The sequence below is a fragment of the Lissotriton helveticus genome, chromosome 11, assembly GCF_964261635.1.
Source record: "Lissotriton helveticus chromosome 11, aLisHel1.1, whole genome shotgun sequence".
In the NCBI taxonomy this organism is placed as follows: Eukaryota; Metazoa; Chordata; class Amphibia; order Caudata; family Salamandridae; genus Lissotriton; species Lissotriton helveticus.
In genome coordinates this window covers 938,838,312-938,852,234 of record NC_136072.1, presented here as the reverse complement: position 1 = coordinate 938,852,234, position 13,923 = coordinate 938,838,312, and the positions used below count along the sequence as shown (strand labels likewise).

At 42.1% G+C, this 13,923-nt stretch overlaps 1 protein-coding gene across 2 annotated transcripts in view; it reads left to right on the top strand.

Annotated features, from left to right (window-relative positions):
- LOC144792322 (rab5 GDP/GTP exchange factor-like) overlaps positions 1 to 13,923 on the top strand; it is a 172,101-nt gene that overhangs the window by 28,427 nt on the left and 129,751 nt on the right. For both annotated transcript variants that reach the window (XR_013602537.1, XM_078667278.1), the window contains exon 3: positions 13,066 to 13,196. Coding sequence is in view for 1 of the 2 variants with exons in the window: in XM_078667278.1 (XP_078523404.1) it covers positions 13,066 to 13,196 (131 nt within the window). In the remaining variant the exon portion in view is untranslated. The remainder of the gene's footprint in view (positions 1 to 13,065; positions 13,197 to 13,923) is intronic.

Sequence of the window (13,923 nt, the reverse complement as noted above, 5' to 3'; positions counted from 1 at the left end):
TTATAGCCTCTGAGAAAAAATTATCGCCTAGAAAAGCCTGCCAATCTCCCTCCCAAAAGTCTGCTCCTGGGAAAGGAACCTCTCCACTTCTACGTTCGGAGGAAAATCTAAATCTGCTTTATGCCAGTCAAGCACACTATCTCCCCCAAGTTAAAGGGCGGGACTTTGGTGTTCAGGCGGGTAAGCCTTTTTCTAGTAGGAAAAATAAAATAAAATTGACTGAAAATGTTGATATACTGGATAAACCACACTCCTCTACTTTACAGCAGCTTCTTGACCCTGAGACTTTTGCTACAGTGGCTGATCCTATGCCCCACTTGCAAGCTAAGAAAGAAAATACAAATTCATGTAAAATTCAAAAGGTTTTTCCTATTTTTTTTAAAAACGGGTGTAGAACCTTTTGAGCATCCTCTTGAGGAAGGACTAAAAGCTGGTTGCTCACTCATTAAGGAAAAGGACATTAGGAATAAAAGTTACAGCGCTTGTAAGAAGAAGGAAAAAAGGGAAAAACGTTGAAGGATATAAAAGGATGAAACAGCTACACTTTGACCCTAACGTAATTCATAATATACCTTCAATTCCAGAATCAAACGTTTCGATGAAGGAAGATGGGCAAGCAGAGCTCAATTTATTGGGACCTTGTTCTTCACTCTTGAACTCCAGTGTACCAATTAAATCCACCCAAGTGGCATCTGTATTAGATAAGTGTTCCCCCACACTGTTCAGAGTATTCTGAACCCTAATGCTTCACTATTTGCTTCCTCTTTAGGTAATAATGTTATTTACAATCCTACTGAAAATATTTCTGAGGTATCCTGTCTAGACAACCTCTCACACTTTGCCACTTTTGCTTTGGATTTTTCATTCATCTTTGATCACGAACCATTTATGAATAGGACCTTTCTGTTGGGTTGCTTTGCTGAAATCCCAGGCCTCCGAATCATTGAAAGCAATGACATTGCCCTGGTTGAGGTTCAAAAATACAATCATTTTAGGGGCGCAAGAGTAACATTTACATCCAAAGCTATCTCCAACCTGATAATGTCACACAGTGATAATTTAAGCTGTTGTGGAATAGATGTCTTAATTCCTGAAGAGGAGCTAGCCTTAAAAAAAGTGTCACAAAATAAGCAGTCTAACACCGATCTGGAAACCTCCCAAACCCTTCGGGGGGGGGGAGGAAGGAGACTGCAGGTTCATAATGTTAGTAGGAGATTTGAACTCTAAGGTCTCTTCTTATAGTATAAGGGTTTTCTCTAACATCGAAGAAAACGAAGCCCTAAACATCCCCAATGCCCAATGTCTACATAAAAGCAGGACTGATAAAAGAGGAGTCTCATTAATTGAAGGTCTAAGAAGCTTAGACCTCATCATTGTTAAAGGGAGGCTAGAAAAGGATATTCCAGCAAATTATACTCGTAAGGCGCCAACCGGGAGATCTATTCCACATTATTTGATTGTCTCTGCAGATTTCTTTTGTAAAATTAAATACATGGAAGTTCTGGGAAATGTGTTTAGCGATCATATGATGATTTGCTCCAAATTTGAATTCATTTGTGATAAGGCAGGCCCCTGGAATTTTAAAGGCAGTACAGTAGGGTTTAATAAAACAAACTGTAGATCTCATTGGAATACTCAAGCGGCCGTTAAATTAAAAGCAAATTTAATGGCTCTATTAACCGCATGCGTGCGGTGCAGATTTCCGCGCTGCGCTGAGTTTTTAAAAAACCCGCGGTTCATGACGAGCTCAGCTCGTCATGAGCGTACGAGAGGCGTAACTCATGACGAACTGAGCTCGTCATGAGCGTCGAAGGGGTTAAGAGTTCAGCAGCATTTAGTATTGGCCGAGTGTGATTCTTCCCAAGCTGAGTTACTCAAAGCCTTTTCCCATAATGTAGGCTCTTTGGCTAAAGCATGTAAATTATCACATGCTCCAGTCAAACGGAGCTTTCATTTTAATCCAATGCTTACTACAAATAGGGAAATAAATACATTGGTGAGGGCCCAGTTCCTGAATTTTTCATTGGCACAAAGTCATTTAATAAACCTTCTAAAGAGGAAAAGACAGAGAAAAAAAGGCTCCCTATGGTGCTTGGGTGTAGTTCAGAGACGGCCTCAAAAAATGACTCCAAATCGTCAACTGCTGCGGTTCAAGAGTGAAATCTCTCCCCGTTTTCATTAAAGAAGAGGATTGGAAACTTCACCTGACAGAAGTTTATTTTGCGAACCTTAATTCTTCCAGTCCTGGCACCGCGGTATTCGATCCGTTTAAAACCCCTGCATTCAACTTCGTACTCAATTAGTGACTTCGCTGGATATATTAAGAAAATGAGATCTCCAAAAGCAATGGGCCCTGATAAAATTCCCATGACTGTAATTATAAAGGAGCCGTTTCTGTGGGCAATATTTGCTCGTAGTCTTCTCGGCCACCTTACAGAATGGGTGATGGAGAAGCAGGTCCTCCCTGTAGAACAAGCAGGTTTCAGAAAAAATCATTCTTCCTTGGATAATATCTCCATGTTGAAGCTAATTGAGGAGAAATGCACAATTTATTGTAGGTCAAATGTATATATGGCTTTCATAGATTTTTCAACGGACTTTGATAGGGTAGATCGACCATTTACTATGGAGAAAATTGCAAAAAATGGGATTTCCCCCTCCCCTGTTATCCTTAATTATCGCACTACATTTTCAAACTTGGTATCAGATTTTAATGGGAGGAAATCAAGGTCTTTCAGATGTAATCCCTACAGAAAATGGCTTGAAACAAGGTTGCTTTTTAGCACCGTTGTTATTTTCTTTATATATAGCAGTCAGAGGAAGATGCTCCAAAGATAAGTAGCCGACCTTTTGCATGTCTTCTATACGCAGATGGTATAGTAGTGATGGATCTAACCCTAATCGGGTTGAACAGAAAGCTGAATTCATTACAGAATTACACGGTGGCCCATTTCTTGAAGATAAACGTTTCTAAAAGTAAAATCTTGATCATACTATGTAACAAAAGTAGAAACTCAAGTAATTTTAAATGGCAAATTGGTCCTGAAAAGCTGGAGGTCGTGGATTTATACCTATTAGGGAAACTAATAGCGGGTAGTACGAAGAACAAACTTCACATTGAACATAGTTTTTGTAAAGTTGCTTCCCAGGCAAATGGTTTGCATATCTTCTACAGTGCGATGGGAAGAAGGCATTTTTTTACATCTTCTGACAGTTTTTAAAGCAAAAAATCCCTCAAAACCTGCTTTATGCCATTGAATCAATCTCTGTTAAGGACTGGAGCTTTTTAGATGGGATTGAAGGTCCGATTTTACGTAAACTTTGTAATTTTAACACGTTCGTTCCATCAGCTGCTATAAGACTGGAATTTGGCTTGATAATCTCTTATGTCCAAGGTTTATCCAGGGTTTTACGTTGGGGTAATCAGCTAAAAAACAGCGAGCCTGATTCATTAAGAGGTTTCATGGGACAAGAAATTTTTGGCGAGATGGCAGGGAACTACTCTTTTTATTGTGATTTCTCTGTGGCACTAAAAATTGTTTGTGTACAAGAAGAATCGGTGATTACTCTCCCGCCAGAACTTAAATCATTATTAAAAACCTTAAGTGGCAAGATTAGCTATAATAGAGATATTACATTTTGTAAATCTAAATAGAGACTTAAGATAATAGCTAGGACAAACTCACCGAGAATCTCACAGAAATATTTATTTGGGAATTTAGAACATGGAACTCGACGACTGCTCACTTACCTTTAAACGGCCTGACAGCGAACTGGTCCCAGAATTTAAAAACAATGGAAAAATCTGTAATTTTTGCATGTTGAACATTCAGACCTTGGATCATATCTTGTTTGTCTGTCCAGCATTGGCTCCGAGTCGTTGTCGCTGGCTTCGGCCAATGTTTTTACAAAATTGTTTTTAAAATGTAGTTTCAGCCCATAGCTTTCTCTTTTGTCCTAAGAACGAAGCAGTCTGTGTAAAACTATTCAATTATTTTAAGGAGTTTATGTATATATTTAAATCTTTTTTTAAATGGGCCGTTTTCCCCCGTGCCTGTTACCCTCGTATGAAGTATTAATATTTTCTCCTTTGTTAGACTGTACTATGCACATTTACTGGCTGCTATTTATTGATCTTTGCACAATTAGGATATGTAGTGCTTGTCTCTCATTTTTAGGTTTCACCTAGCGATGCAGCGCATGCGTTGCCCGCCTTGGCGAGACCTATTGTTGGTTTGTCAGTGGAAGGGGCGCAGGACATGTGCCCCTTCCACTGGATAGGAGTTGTGCACACGTACGTACATCTCTTGTCTGCGCTCGCATAATTACATAAAAAATCTGAAAATGTCCCACATAGCAATGAAACCTTGGCAGCTATGGGGATGTGCTGTTAAGTCCCGAGTCAAAACGAGGCACCTTTAGCTCGACGAGGCTTGAACGATGGTGCTGAGAGTCCATGGGCTCGAGGAAAGGCGCTATGTTCTGATCAGAAGAAGAAAGCAGCCATCAAAAGGGGATATCTAACCGGACCGTGTGTGGGTCGACAGGCAGCGCTACACCGAAGGCGTTGTCGGCGAGCTGTGAAGAGGAGAAAACGGTAACCAGTGAGTAAGACAGCTGGAGCCGTGATTTGTTTGATCTGTTCACCTCTCTGCTATCCCTCGCCCGTCTTCACATAGGAACAAATCCTGTCTGCACTCGCATAATTACATACAAAATCTGAAAATGTCCCACATAGCAATCGGAAACCTTGGCAGGTATGGGGATGTGCTGTGAAGTCCTGAGTCAAAACGAGGCACCTTTAGGTCGATGAGGCTTGAACGATGGTGCTGAGAGTCCATGGGCTCGAGGACAGGCGCTATTTGTTTTTTGTTGCATTGCATTCTGCCGTGTCCCGGGCACACTCCTTAGGTTGCGGGGGGAGGGTGGCTGGCCTCAAGCTGCATCGGCATCATGCAGCAAGCATAAGCACGTTCACGGTTCTGCTGTTTTAGTGGTCTTTGTTAAAAATCGCAATGAAACCTGCAGCGGAGTAGGCGGGGACTCCAAAGGCGCTGTGACGGAGTACGGATTGTAAATTGTAACGAACGGCCAAAAAATACCATTTGGTACCGTGGGTTGATTTTGAAACTTTGTGCCTTTGATTTATCAGTGGCTACAGTTGTAACCTGTGTCCCAATTGGATATTTGGGTCTTGATTTAACAAGGGGGTAGTGCAGAATGCAGATTGCATGTGTATATCAGGATATCCTCTTTATTATGAGTGAGACGGACAGCCCGCTGATGGAAGGGCCGCCGGCTCCACCGTCCGCTCTGTTTCACTTCTGAGGCTGCCCCATCTCCCTCCGGACCTTTAGTGGCTGGTCCAAACTGACCTGCGTAGTCACCTCTGTGAAAAGCCACATAAAACAGGTACACGATTTTGTGAGGATGGTTCCCTCGGAGAACGGCTGTTCCGACGGCGGGTTCATCCACTCTGGCGGATTCAGCCACGCCTACATTGGACAGATCTTACTCTGTTGTCTTCTCAGGGAAGGTTAATCCCCCAACATGGCCCATGTACAATCCGCCGGCCGGTCTACACATTGTTCTTAGATTCCCTCTCCTCTATAGTTTATGCAGCCGTTCTCGGTTTCTTATTCTTGTCTATATGTATGTGCCTCTCCCCCAGAGCTGTATGTATGTGTGTGTGTGTGTGTGTGTGTGTGTGTATATATATATATATATATATATAGATATATAGATATATAGATATATAGATATATAGATATATAGATATATAGATATATAGTATGTAAAGTTCCAAACGGGTCCGTAGGCGCAGCAGTACATCCACACGAACAGACAGGAACCAGCAAGACCCAAAGTGGTGCAATATTATTTTATTAGGTTTTTAAGCCCAGCACCAGTCCGCCATGACGCGTTTCGGCTAGAGATAGCCTTGTTCACATGACAACGTCACGAGGGCTGACCACCCTTTTAAAGTGCAATAGTGCCATCACATGTCATAGAAGCAGAAAAAATACTATTTCTCATTTTTTTCTCTTTTTTCCACAACACATAGTTAATTACTGCATAAATGCTGTAAATTGCACATTTTTAAAATAAACCATTTGTTTCTGGACATTATCTATTATTATATATATATTCGAACCCCAGTCCAACCTTTTGCTTCAGAAAGAAGGCGCTGACTCCGTGGATACTCAAAGTAAGAAAAGGTTTAATCACCAATTATTTGCTCAGACGCGTTTCGGTGGACAGAACCACCTTGCTCACTATATCAGAACTCAAAATAGTGACATTTTTGTAGATCAAGACTGACATGCTAGAACTGGTTTTGGTTGTCATGGCAACCCTGTGACACCACTCTAAAAAACATAGAGTTATTTGCCTAGTCACTATCATAATGCTTTTCGACAATTTTTTGTACTCCACATTATGTACAAACCTGTACTTCGATTACATACATTTTGTAACCTAATTCATCAGTACATTTCCATATTTAAAAATTATATATAAACACTAGAAAGTGAAAAAAGCAAAGGTAACGGCATGTACTTGCACACGGTGAACTATATATACAGTGATCATTTTTGTATACGTTACAGCCAATCTCACAGATTCTGTCCCTGATGTGAGCTACTTGTATGGTTGAAAATGTGCGTATTATTATGTACATATGTGGTTTAGTGGCCACTTTCGGTCAGCATCGCCAGCTAATTTGTGTCAGGATTCCGCGGCAAGAAACCCCCCTGTTACCTCCTAAGAAAGTGGTGGAGTTTAGTGTCAGCGCGAAGCCTCTGTCAGGCGTCAATGTGGTCACAACTTTACTCATCAGTCAGCCGTGAGTCCCAAACTCCGTTAATTAACCACGCTAATGGCAATCCATCTCGTACTAGAGTGTACCAATGCTATGTGTTTGTAAATGGTAAACCTGACTGGCCCGTGCGACCCAAGTGGGTAGGGGTATCGCTATTCGATAAGAAATTCTGTTGGATGCCTGACTTCCAAACCTCCTTTATCTCCTGCAATCTCTGTATGCCAGTTTATGTGCCCTACCGCTGGTGCTCACACTGTGCAAAGCTAAAAAGTGCAAAGGAAACTTATGTGATCCTAGTGTCAAAACTTGTTTTAAAAACAAAAACTTAATGATCATAAGTGAGCTCTGGATGTTTTCAACAGGGGGGTTAGACTAGGCGGGCCAAGCGGCAACACTTAAATTGCCTTATGTAGAAGAAGACTACACCACAGGTAAGCTTCAGCTAGATGTCGTTTAATCAAAACAGCAGCAGCATAGCAGAACTTCAGTCCACTGAATCTTACAGTCCATCCCGACGCGTTTCGTTGCTCACTTCCTCAGGAGCATTGGACTAGGCAAAAACAACAAGCTGGATTTGGTGGCACTTTTTTAATTTCCAGAACCCGCCTCAGTGGGCGTGGCCCTCACTGTGGCCTCATGGTTACTGTAGTCCCAGCCAGTCATGCCGAGTGGTTGGCCTGTTGTTTTACCCTATATTGGCAGTCTGTATTATCCCAGTGGATAGTGGAATGGAGATGCTGCAAAATGCCACCGCTTTCCGTTTTGCTTGAAAAAAACGGCACCCGTGCCATGTGCAAATTCCCAGTGAGCGGATTCACTGGGATGCTGGAACAGCATCGGGTCTTCTTACGCGACCCAGGCTGGCCGCTACTATCCACAACACTTTAATTGCCTGATGTAGAAGAAGACTACACCACAGGTAAGCTTCAGCCAAATGTCGTTTATTCCAAACAGCAGAAGCATAGCAGAACTTCAGTCCACTGAATCGTACAGTCCATCCCGACGCGTTTCTATGCTCACTTCCTCAGGGGCACTGGACTAGGCGAAAACAACAAGCTGGATTTGGCGGCACTTTTTTAATTTCCAGAACCCGCCTCAGTGGGCGTGGCCCTCAGTGAGCAACGAAACGCGTCGGGATGGACTGTAAGATTCAGTGGACTGAAGTTCTGCTATGCTGCTGCTGTTTTGAATAAACGACATTTGGCTGAAGCTTACCTGTGGTGTAGTCTTCTTCTCCATCAGGCAATTTAAGTGATGTATCTATATATCTATATCTATATCTACTCACTCACCGGGGGTGTATGTCTGTACCAACCTGTTCCTTAAATCAGTCGGTCTGTCTGTCCCTCTCTCCCATAGCTCATCTTGTCTGTTGGCTCCTATCTCTCTCTCATACATCAGTCTGTGTGTCTGTACCTCTCTCTCTCCCATACCTCGGCCAGTCTGTTAGCTCCTACCCCTCTCCTGTGTCAGTCAGTCTGTCTGTCCCTCTTTAATATAGTTCATCCTGTCTGTTTCTTCTACGTTCCGTATCTATGTCGACCTGCCTGTTCCTCCTTCGAATACCAGTCTGTCTGTCCGTCCCCTAATCCCAGCATGTCTGCCTGCTCCTGTCTCCTACAGTCAGCCTTTCGGTTTTGGTCGCGCTCTCGCATAGCTCGGTGTGTTTGTTGGTTCAAATATTTTCTATATCAGCCCGTCTGCATGTCTGTCCCTCTCCCTCTCTCCCATAGCTCATCCTGTCGTTTGCAGAAACGTAGTGCCCTGTAGGTGGGCTACAACCTGGGAGTAGAGTATTCACATAGGTATTTTGGTTTCCAGCGGTCATCCTGTAAACTTATAGTCCAAACAAGGGTTATTTATAAATAGAAAACTTTATTAACAACAATACAGAAAAGAATGATCAATCGTCCATGAAGTGAAAAGGGTCGACAAATAACAATTTAAAATAAAAGTTCTATACATCGGAAACAGGAGAAACACTGGAATAACCATAGCAGCTTGGGGCACAGATCCAGCATTTGCAATGCAATAGGTCTCGCATTTGCGAGAGTTGTAAGCTATTGACATTGTAAATGACCATGCCTTTTAGTTTATCTGTTTAAAAAAAAAACACATAAAAAAAAAGGCATTATCGTTTACAATGCCAATAGCTGAAACCCTTGCAAATGCGAGACCTATTGCATTGCAAATGCTCGCTTTAATTGAAGCGGGACATTGAACTGTACTGTGCACATGAACTGGCTGCTACTGAATTGCTTTTTGCACAGATTAGGATATGCCCTGTTTCTCTTTTTTTTTTCTTGCTGCTAACCCTAAACTGAACTCTCTGCCGAAGCTGGATTGTGGATTATATTTTGCACATGAACTGGCTGCTACTTATTGCTTTTTGCACACTCTGGGATATCCTTAGTTACCTCAATCCTTGTGTTAATCCCAAATCCTTTCTTTTACCAAAGTGGTTATGTGTTGCTTCCTAAATGCTTGAAAAATCCTAACTAGCCCGACGTGATGCATATTATTCCAAATTAGCATGAAGCTGTTGTTTTTTAATATGGTCTTAAACATACGTCTCTTGCTTTGATTGAGGTCTCTCGGGCCTCTCTTCTTGCCTATGAGCTCAATTCTATTACTGTTGAAAACCGCAGTTATTTCTCCTATTAGGGTTAACGTCCACATCTATTAATGTTTTGTGAGGGAAAATCTAGATCTGCTAAGTAGGTTCTTGGGAATTTATGTTGGACTGAGAAATGTGTTTTCCTTCTGTTTTATTCTATTTATGTAATAATGCGGTGGACTGTACTGTGGACCTCATTTGAGTTCCAAATCTTTAATAAATATTGAATTGAATTGAGAGAACGCATGGATGAATTTCAAGATGTTATTCTCAGCAAATATTATTTTTTCACAGAGCCTTATTTTTTTATATAAGCACTCTTTTAAAAGCTTGAGTTCAGAACGTACACTGTACAAGCACCTCTTGCATTCAATTTAATACATTACAATGTTGCTTCATCTTCATCTGTATTAAGAATCTAGGTCACGTATAGGGTTTACATCACCGCGGACTTGTTTCTTAGTTCAATACAGGCATAGTTGTTGGGGGTGAGCCATGAATATTTCTAAAAATTGTCACTTTTAATGAATGTCTGTCTATGCAATGACGTAATCTTATGTACTATGGCGAAGCACTTCCACATATTAAAAAAAATAAGCTTTTTTTATTTTTGAAGTGATTGTATCATAACGTTTTCATGGCTCGACTCGTGCACGTGCTCTTAGAGCCAAGCCCAGTCCATATCTCAACTTGCCCTGTTAATTTTCCTGCTTGCCCTCTTTGATTTATGACTCATACCTAGTACACGGAACAGTGGTGACTTGAGGAAATGTTTTGTACATAGTGCAGACTAGAAGCACAGAGCCCTACCAGTATGCACCAATTTGACAACTGTACCATCAAGGATTATTGCAGTAAAGATGAAGAAGAGTGCCTGCTGTGACAATAAATTTAAATAATTGATCCCAGGGCTGGGACTACTGGCTGTTTTGTTGTGCATGACTGGTCATGAGTTCCTACGAAGAACTACTAGTCCCAGGAGGGACAGCAAAGGGCATAACTTGGGGGTGTTTGGTATGGGACACTTTTCAAATGAATTCTTGATTTGTAAGTTGTCTGCTATGTGTGTGTTGGTTTTTCACATGTTTCTAATTTAACAAAGGGGTTTTAATTTGCTAATTTTTTGGTTTGGCTCATAAGTATATGTAGTGACTTGGGGCCCGATGTAGGTAATTCATATTTACCACTTCTTAAATACCGAATCATACCGATTCGGTATTTAAGAAGTGGTAAATATGAAGGGGGGAGATGTAGGTATTTCCAGATGTGGAAATACCGAATCGTTAAGATTCGGTATTTACCGAATCTGGAAATACCGAATCGGTATTTCCTATTGATTCCTATGGGCTGTGAAGCCCATAGGAATCAATGGGCAATACCGATTCTGTAATTACAGAATCCGTAAATACCTATTTTAGCAAGGGTGCAGGGGGTGTCACTTTGACACCCTCTGGCACCCCAAAAATAGGCATGTGCGCCATGTGGCACACAGACATGCCCTAGGGGCATGTCTGTCTGTCACATGGCTAGGTGTGCATGCACACATGTGCATGCACACCTGAATTCGGTATTTTAACACCCAATTGGATTGGGTGTTAAAATACCGAATTTGTAGGGCCTTTGGGACTCTGAAGAGTCCCACCTACATATGGATTTACAGAATCGGTATATTTACCGATTCGGTAAAATACCGAAGTGGTAAATTTACCGAATCGGTAAATATACCGATTCTGTAAATTCAGAACCACCTACATCTCAAAAGCCAAATACCGGTCGGTAACGGCCGAATTCGGCCGTTACCGACCGGTATTTGGCCACCTACATCTGGCCCTTGATTACCAAAAGAGTAGTAAATCTGCACCCACAGAAGTACGCCTTGAATGGGTCCAAATTTACTACTTTTTGGAACTGACAGCAGTAGGCTTGGGAAGCTGCATCAGTAACAAGTTTCCAGGCATACTACTGACAATTATTAAGCTCACGTAACAGAGAAACCTATACTGCATCAATATTGGACCTCATCTGTATCTAAAATAATAGCAGGTTGAGTTCCCAAAAAAAAATTATATAAATAATACCACATGAGACTCACTAGAAACACCAGAGGGAAGTCCGCAAGTGTCTTAAAACTGCCCTCACACACCTTGCGGTGTCATGCTTCATCATTGGGCCGCATCAGACACCTAGGCGCAGACCAACACTCTAGGTGGAGCGTTAGATTTTTTTGACGAAGACAGGTGGTAGGGGTAGTAAAATCAAAAAAGTAAGAGTTGTAATACACACAGGACACTTGAAACATTACATGGAAAGGAAAACATACAAAACATATATAGCGGGATTACTTCTTTCCCACAAAGACAGGACCAAACTTGGCAGTAAAGTGAAATTAAAACAGACTAAAGGTTTCCCAGTTTCTCCTTTATTTTATAGGGAAAACTCTGGCTGGATTAAAATGAAGTAATGGGGGTATATATAGGGAAATTATGATCCCTTAATCCCCTCTGCTTTTACCAACATGTTTCTGCCTATTTGAGTGCCTCCAACTGGATGGCTTTAGGCTTTCATCAGGGTGTTGGTCCCTGTTTTCCAATCCTCCCCCAAATCGGGTCAATATTACCTTAATTGTATTTTTCGAATGGACAAATATGTTCCACCTTATTTGTTCCCCTCGCCAGAAATTCTGTGGGGAAACAGATACACGAGTTTAAGAGAACTGCTCTTAACCCGGGACTGTGTGGGGCAGGTTCTCTCGCCATCACATAGTCACAAGAGAACAGCTGGTCTTATGCTCCCACTCTCGCAGTCCACCGCCAGACACTTGCGGACTTCCCTCTGGTGTTTCTAGTGAGTCTCATGTGGTATTATTTATTTAATTTATTTTGGGAACTCAACCTGCTATTATTTTAGATACAGATGAGGTCCAATATTGATGCAGTATAGGTTTCTCTGTTACGTGAGCTTAATATATGAATAAGGGAATTAGAGAAACCACTATCCCTTGTCTCTACTTTGTGGGTATAAATACTACTGACAATCAAACACCCAAATGGTGATGGAATGAATGCTTGCAAATATTCAAATCCGGGGCAATTGCACTGGGTTGCATCCCAACCCATTCTTTTTCGCCCACTGTACCAATCTAAACTGAGGCCCACCTGATGCAAATCAGCACTGACCCTGTCCTTATGGAAACAGTCCGTCCCAAACCTTGATCATCTTACGACTCCACTCTGCATCCCACTGCTTTTGTAGTTAAACATTGCATGCATCAAGCACAAATGCATGCAGGCGTAACATAGGCCCCTGCAGCCCCCGCGGTGCGGGGGGGGGCCTTACTCTCCAGGGGGCCCGTCAGCACTGCACTTCTGCTGGGGAGCTCCTAGATTGAATCCGGAGGGGGCCCCTTCACGTACCCTGCAGGGGGGCCCCCTCAAGGTTCGTTACGTTGCATTGCAAAATACCTATACAGCGTCGTTTTACAAGTTAAAAACTGTGCTGAGTTACAAAGGTGGTCCGCTTTTCGGTGCCACCTTTATTTTATTGCCAGGCCTATTTCCATCCCAGTCCAACATTGCTTATAACAATCCAAGAAGCTCAAAGTCCAATAACCACCCAATTTTTGTTTAAGGGCTAGTCCAGCAGAAGGCACAACCGGGTACGTTTTTGCCAAGTTTGAAGAGAAAAAAAGCAGCGAAAAATGGCGTCGGATGAATACTGTGAAAAAGATTTTTAGCAGCTCCAAGAACTCTGCAAAAGCAGGTACAAGACTACGGAACTTCATAAATGGTATTCTGCCTTTGTATAAAGGAATGGAAAAGGGGAGATATTACAGCATGAATAGCTCTCAACAGCAATAATTTCTCATTGAACCCTCCTTCCCTCTCTTTTCAACTTTCCTCCTTCTGCATTGGTAATCGAAAGGGGTGCACAGCAGTTAACCTCGTCTCTTCAATGCAACTGAGCATTTTAAATGGTCTCTTTGTGGCCTGCAAATTGTTAGATGCTTCATGCTTTGATGTGCCAGATTTGCGGAAGCGCCTGCAGGTTATATTAGCAGCTACAGTTTAAGTTCTTTGCTAGCATGCCTCTCCGCTAATCTATTCTGATCCTGCATGCGTAAAACCCTTATGTCTTTTAACAGGGTCTTGTTCGAAGTTTTAGTATTTTCACTTGTAACTTTGTGTTGTGTAACAATATAAAGGCTTTGTACAATAAGCATTAATTTGGGGGAAATTAGACCTAAATCAAACAAGGTGCGGAGTACATCTGGTCGGGGAGTTACCCCCCATGTGCTTTGGGGGTTGCTAGCCTTCGCACAAAAGTAGACCATGGGCCTCTCCTAGGCCAGTTCTCCTGGTCGACAGTTGTATGTCTGTTAAAGCTCTGCGGGACTCAACAGATTCACCCCTTGTACCCAAATGCTGTCTGCTGACTGGAGACTTATTTATTTAAAAGGTTTTATATAGCACTGGCTGGACCCAAGAAT